The sequence below is a fragment of the Carlito syrichta genome, unplaced genomic scaffold (assembly GCF_000164805.1).
Source record: "Carlito syrichta isolate Samal-C Ts95f unplaced genomic scaffold, Tarsius_syrichta-2.0.1 Scaffold115649, whole genome shotgun sequence".
NCBI lineage: Eukaryota > Metazoa > Chordata > Mammalia > Primates > Tarsiidae > Carlito > Carlito syrichta.
In genome coordinates, this window is record NW_007059745.1 from 96,557 (window position 1) to 103,384 (window position 6,828).

The following is a 6,828-nucleotide window of genomic DNA, read 5'->3' on the forward strand; positions in this document are numbered from 1 at the left end:
CAGGCATGCGCTACCACGCCCGGCTGATTTTTTGATTTATTGTAGAGATGAGGTCTCGCCAAGTTGACTAGGTGGGTCTTGAACCCGCGGGCTCAGGCAGTCCACTCACCTCAGCCTCCCAAAGGCACGGGATTACAGGCTGAGCCACCGAGCCCGGCTACGAAAGGATTTTTTAAATGCACATTAACAGTGGCCATCCAATGTGCATGGCAGCAGACTTTGGAAAGGCACCGTTTCATTGTGAAACATGCTAGTATTGTGGTCATTGGTTTCCGCATAATGAATGAAAACAGTGTTGTTGTAACTTATCTGAACACCTTTAAACTATGCATGGGCTCGCTTATCTAGGTATCAGCAAACACAGAGGACTCATCTATGAGTGGCTACTTGTACCGGTCAAAGGGCAATAAAAAACCTTGGAAGCATCTGTGGTTTGTCATAAAAAACAAAGTGCTGTACACATACGCTGCAAGCGAGGTAAGGCCTGACATCTGGGTAATTCTGGGGTCTTGTTTTATGATGCCAACTGGAAATAGTTACAACACTTTAAAAACGTACTTGTTTTTTGTGTGATGTTTAGCTTTGCTTTTGGGGGGGGTGTTGTTTCTAATGTGAACAGTTTCTTTGTCTTGTGCCTGTGATTCACATGTGCTGGGGATTGTCCATGGATGAATCAGGCGTCAACATGGATACAGCAGGCTTTGTTTGGGTCGTCAGTAGTTTCCAGCGGTCTGACTCCGTCCTTTTCTCCAATCTGATCACCGTGTGTCCCCACATCCTGTGGAAACCACTGTTCTTGGGAGCCCAGCTTTTCTGTAGTGGGATCTGGGGAAATCATGTCCCTTTCTAAGCTGTTTTCTGCCTCTGTAAAATGAAAGTCATAGTCACCTGCCTTCCTTGGTTATGGCGAAAATCATGTGCGATTCGGTGGATGTGAACATGCCAAAAACTGTCCAGCACAGTGTCTGGCACAAGAGTCGGTGGCTCAGCACATGCTGGTGAATAAATGGACGGTGACCAAGCTGCAGAGTCCCCGTGGCTTTCTGTGTGTGCTTGTGACATCAGAGCCCTGGATCAGGAGCGCTCAGATCTGAGGTCCGTCTCCCTCTGTGTGCTTCTCCGTTAGGATGTGGCAGCCCTGGAGAGCCAGCCCTTGTTAGGGTTCACCGTGACTCCAGTCACAGATGCGGATTCTGCAGTATTTCAGCTGCTGCATAAAAACATGTTATTTTATGTATTCAGAGCGGATGATGCTCACTCGGCTCAGAAGTAAGTAGCCATGTTTTTCTTTTATTCATGAGCCTTCAGATTGTTATTTTAAATGACAGTGTAAGTGACCTCCTGTGAGGCATGGGGACAGGTCCTCCTAGAAAGACTTCATGTTTTATTCAAAGTCTTTAAAGACATGGCCAGGGTATCTAATATTTTCAGGAGGCAGAGGGCAGAAGAAAAGCGATAGTCCTGTACAAAGGGCCCTGTCTCCCTGTGCCCTCAGGACCTGCAGGCGCAGCAGGTAAACCAACTCCTGTTCTCTGCTGAAAGGCAGGGAGGTGAAGGCATCGACCTCTCCTTCCCTGGGGCAAGACTCCTCCTCGACCCCTTCCAGGACTCTGCTGGGCAAGGGAACAGCAGGAGTTCACACAGCTGCTTGCGAACTCACTCCTTTGGGGCAAATGTTGAGCCAGCACACTAAGAGGCTCCGTGTTGCTCCCAGCAACGGAGTAGAAGGGGACGGACGCCATCTTAGATGGGGACGGACGCCATCTTAGATGGGGACGGACGCCATCTTAGAAGGGGACGGCTGAAGCAGCCTCTTCCAGATGCCAGCAGAAATCTTGGTGTAGATGCCACTAGTTGGCTTAACCCGGAGATGCACATTGCAGTGCAATAGGGCCCTTTGGCACAGCATAGCCCAGTCCACCTCTCATTCATGTGACTTTTTATTTTAGCCTCACAAAATACACATTTTTATTCTCAGTACAAGGTGCTCATGTTGTCCATAGGCTTAAAAGTGCATGAAGGGGCTGAGCTCAGTGGCTCAGCCTGTCATTCCAGCACTTTGGGAGGCTGAGGCGAGTGGATTGCCTGAACCCGTGGGTTTCAGACCAGCCCGGGCAACTTGGTGAGACCGCGTCTCTACAATAAATTTTAAAAATTAGCAGGACTTGGTAGTATGTGCCTGTAGTTCCGGCTACTTGGACGACTGAGGCGGAAGGATCGCTGGAGCCCAGCAGGTCAACACTGGGTGAGCATGCCACTGTGCTCCAGCCTGGGTGACGGCGTGAGACTCCAACTCAAAAAAAAAAAAAGTACATGAAGGTAAAAACGGGTGCTTTCAAAGGAAAGTGAGGGTTTGTCGTTTCTTTTTTTAAGAAAGGAGGACAAAAAAGCTCCCTGCACGGAAGGGGACGCTGGAGGGTTGCCCAGTTTGTCATTTCTTAAGGCCGTTGGGACCTCTGTACCCGAATCCCCTATGATCCTGAAAACCAATCAGGCTCATGCTCTATGAGATTGTTTTCAGTCTTTTAAATTATGCCACTTAAGTATTTTTTCTGTAAAAATTACTTGGACAACACAGGAATTGCCCTAAGAGGCTGTCAGATGCTCTCTTTCCTGTGATTTTCCTCTTCATCAAATGGGTAAAAAGTATTGCTTTTCTTTTTTTTTCTTTTTTTTCTTTTTATTTTTTTGAGTTGGAGTCTCACTTTGTCACCCAGATTGGAGTGCAGTGGCCGCTCCCGGCCACCGCAGCCTCGACCTGCTGGGCTCCGGCGATCCTTCTGCCTCTGCCTTCCAAGTAGCTGGAACTACAGGTGCGCGCTGTCACACCCGGCTGAAGTATTGCTTTTCAATACTCGTTACCTTTTGCTGTTAGCATTAAGCTAATGAGATAGAAATGCCAATGAGATGGCATTAAATGTAGCTGGGCAAAGGAAAACAGCTTTCTTGTAATGTCAAATTGACCAAGCATACGTGGAAGCTCGCACCTGTGAATCCCAGCATTTTGGGAAGCTGAGGTGGGGGGAATCACTTGAGGCTAGGAGTTTGAGACCAGTCTGGGCAACAAAGCAAGATGCTGTCTCTACTTTCAAAATTAATAATAAGAAAAGAATTGACCCAGGCTAAACTACAAGTTTCTCTTCGAGATTATTAATATCCTATGAGTTACTCTTTTCAATATATGATAGAATATTTAGTGGAAAATTTGGGGCTCTTAAAAGACCTTGCTATTATTATAGGACTTATATGCCATTTATATTCAAAATTTAAGTTTTTGAAAATTCTGTCCTTAAAATTTTTTTTTTTTTTTGAGTTGGAGTCTCACTGTCACCCAGACTGGAGTGCAGTGGCCACTCCCGGCCACCGCAGCCTCGCCTGCTGGGCTCTGGCGATCCTTCCGCCTCAGTCTTCCAAGTAGCTGGAACTACAGGCGCGTGCTACCACACCCGGCTAATTTTTTTGATTTATTGTAGAGATGAGGTCTCGCCTGCCCAGGCGGGTCTCGAACCTGCGGGCTCAGGCAGTCCACTCACCTCAGCCTCCCAAAGGCGTGGGATTACAGGCTGAGCCACCGAGCCCGGCTTCCACCCTTAAAATTTTAACTAAACCTGTTACAGGCTGCTTTTACTAATGAGACTGAGTGAATTCCAATGTTCATAATTCCCTGGAAATTTTTCTTTACATAAAATATTACTGTAAGAAATGATATTTTAGTAAGAAAGGAAATAAACAGTTGCGTTCAGAAGCAGTCCCACTAGAAGGGAGGAAAAGGGGACTCCTCCCAGGTGTCTTTCTGGATAACTGCAGCTGTGTGCATTGTTAGATAAAACTCTATTTTGAGACTAGAGAATTTTGGAAAGCCTTCTATGAAACTTTGAGAAGCTTTTGTATCACACGCAAAATTTCGATCAGCTAGATGCCAGAGTCCCTTTAATTGTGAATATTGAGACAGGTCTGGGCTGGGCGTGGCTCTCACCTGCATCCCAGCTTATGGGGGCCGAGGCGCTCCATGGGTGCAGAATACCAGTTTGTTGCAGTAAGGAGCTCCCATATGCTGTTAGGGCAGTCGGGTCCATGTCACATTCACATATGCCAGGTGACTGGCTTGTACAAATCTGACTGATATCTCTTATCCACAGGTGGGTAGAAGCATTTCAGGAAGGCACAGTCCTGTAGCAGTATTGTTTTCATCTCTTCTGCGATTCCAGACTGGTGGAATTTCATTGGGGAGAAGTAAATGCAACCAGGAATTTTATAGAAATGAATACTGCCGAGATAAATCCAAGCATGCTGTTCGTCAGATCTAAGAAATTATTTTGTTAGGTATAGGTAAAAAATTTTTTTAATGTTTGTTTTTCATATATGTTATTTATTAAAATGTTGATGTTTACTTAATGGTCAGAATTATTTCTGACACTTACACTGAATTCTAAAGTACCATTTCTTTAGAGACTAGAAAACTTCTCTTAATACTGTATACTTTATTAGCTATTTGTGATGTGGTCCACACTGTTTTCTCTACCTTACAGTGTAACATTCTCACTCATGCTAAGTCTTTGTAAGTAAAAAATACGTATCAAGGAGCAAATGTCCATGCAGTGCTTGGTTTATAAATGACGATTATCATAAAATTGCCAATGAAAAATGCATGTCTTTGAATAAGTAAACTTAGATGAATTTTTGTACCTTTTAGTGGAAAAACATGGCCAGCTTCTACCTCAGTAACTGTGAAATGAAATTTTAGTAAATTATCTAAAGTGTTCTACTATCATGTACTGCTTTTGCATGGGTTAATGTCACTATGTTGGAATTACAGCCAAGGGTCAGAAGCTGATTCGTTGTTTAACTGTGAGTGGGAATGAGCCTGTTTCCATTGCAGGGACACAGATAGTCAGTTCTGTGCGCTTTTAATTAAGTCCAATCTTAAAAAAATCAACCAGTTTAGCACACACACAAATGTATTATTGTTTAAAATAACAAAAGATGGCAAGCATTGTATTACAAGATAGCCCCTGCTGATGTAAGGGTTCCCAGCCCAAGTCAGTTGATGGTATTTGTGCCTAAGAAGAATGCTACATTTCCTACAATATTGTGCTTTAAAAAATGAACTGGAATTACTGTATCAGCAAAGCACATGTTCTAAGCCAGTAATAATGGAAATTGTATAGTATTCATTTATTTTTTATTTTTGAGTTGGGGACTCTCTACAGAGAACCCAGGCTGGAGTGCAGTGGCACAATCGCGGCTCACCACAGCCGTGAGTAGCTGGGACAACAGGCACACACCACCACGTCCAGCTGATTTTTCTGACTTTCTGTAAAGATGAAGTTTCACTATGCTGCCTAGGCTGGTCTCAAACTCCTAGGCTCAAGTAATCTTCCTGCATCAGCCTCCCAAAGTGCTGGGATTATAGGCGTGAGCTTCCATGCCTGGCCTACTATTCATTTTTAAAATGTCTTTTTATACGACTTTGTGATATGTCCTCCCTGATAGTTAAAAACAAATTATTTATTTTATTATTTTACCCAGGTGTCAGTGTGCCTCATAAGAAAAGGTTTAGATTTGGGGGCCGGGGCAGGAAAAAAAAAGATTTAGATTCATGATTCTGGTGCACTTACTGCTTAACATATGAACTACTTTGTACGTAAAATTATTGGTTAGCAGAAGAAAAGCGACATTAACGCTGTGATTAGAGTCTTTCCTGGTGTTCATAATGTACATTTTACTAAGCTTAAACTATAACCTGTCTTACAAGGCAAGCTCATCCCTCGAGTTTCATTAAAGGGTAAAGCTGCTTCTGTGGAAAGGATGTCCTGACTCAGTGTGATCTCAGGGGTTGCCAAGAGAACGGCCACGCACCTTTCTGGGTCTTGCGATTGTGCTGGGGCAGCCCCAGAGGTCCCGCGAGACCCTGCGCAAGCTGCTGTCACTTCTTCTGGGTACTTCTTGCCGTGGAGTTCCTCCCAACCCAGCGGCCACCTTGCGTAGTCCTGCCGTGTGGCCTCCTGAGTCTTCTTGTCTCAGCAGGTGAACCGTATTTCTTTGAGGCTCACTGGCTTGAATCAAGATCCCATGTCTCAGGCTTCCAAGTTACAATTCCCTGAAGCCTTCAGTGTATTCCCATGGGCCCAGGTTAGGCCCTGTAAGGCGTTTCCTTCTGCTGCATCAAGGCTGGCACTCAGCAAGACCCCAGGTTATGGGGCGTTTCCCCCAAGCTCTCCGACTTCTGACCACAGGCGCAGCTTGAGCCTTAGAGTCTAGAACACACCAGCCAGGCCGCTGTCTCTTCCAAGAGCTAAACGCAGAGAGAGGAGACCTGGCACAGACACACACACGCGACATGTGTGTGCCTCGCAGCTGTTGGCTGAGCCCGGGAGGGTTTTGAAGAGTCACATGCACAGCCTGAGGGGAGGTGCTCAGGTGGTCCTCCCCCGAAGATGCGCTGAATGTGGGACAGGACCTCCTTGACTTACTGAAGCTGATCAGTTATTTATGTAATCTGGCTCATCTGTGTCGACTAAAAACCTAATTATGTACAATTTGTGATAAAAATACCTTTAAAAGTCTCTCTTGATAGCTAACGTTTTTGAAGAAAAAATAATATTGGGCCAACTTGTCACTGGGGTAAAGTGTCACTAGACCTAGATCCTGGAACACTCAGCACCAGAGGCGGGGGCTTCCTCACAGGAAGAGAGAGAGAGAGGAGGAGAGAGAAGGGCGTTTGTGAAGCTCAGCTGGAAAGGCCGGAGGGCGATCCTGGCTCTCGGTGGTGCCCCAGCTGCAGCCGTCGCTGCTGAGGACCCACCCAGGCCTCTGGGAGCCGGCAGT

General features: G+C 45.7%; 1 protein-coding gene across 1 annotated transcript in view; it reads left to right on the forward strand.

Moving 5' to 3' along the window:
• Positions 1–4,755, forward strand: part of FGD6 (FYVE, RhoGEF and PH domain containing 6) — a 94,666-nt gene extending 89,911 nt beyond the window's left edge. Inside the window, exons 18-20 of the mRNA XM_008073107.2 lie at positions 349–477; positions 1,127–1,269; positions 4,140–4,755. Of these exons, the coding sequence (XP_008071298.2) occupies positions 349–477; positions 1,127–1,269; positions 4,140–4,176 (309 nt within the window). The 3' untranslated portion in view covers positions 4,177–4,755. The remainder of the gene's footprint in view (positions 1–348; positions 478–1,126; positions 1,270–4,139) is intronic.
• The last annotated feature ends 2,073 nt before the right edge of the window (positions 4,756–6,828 follow it).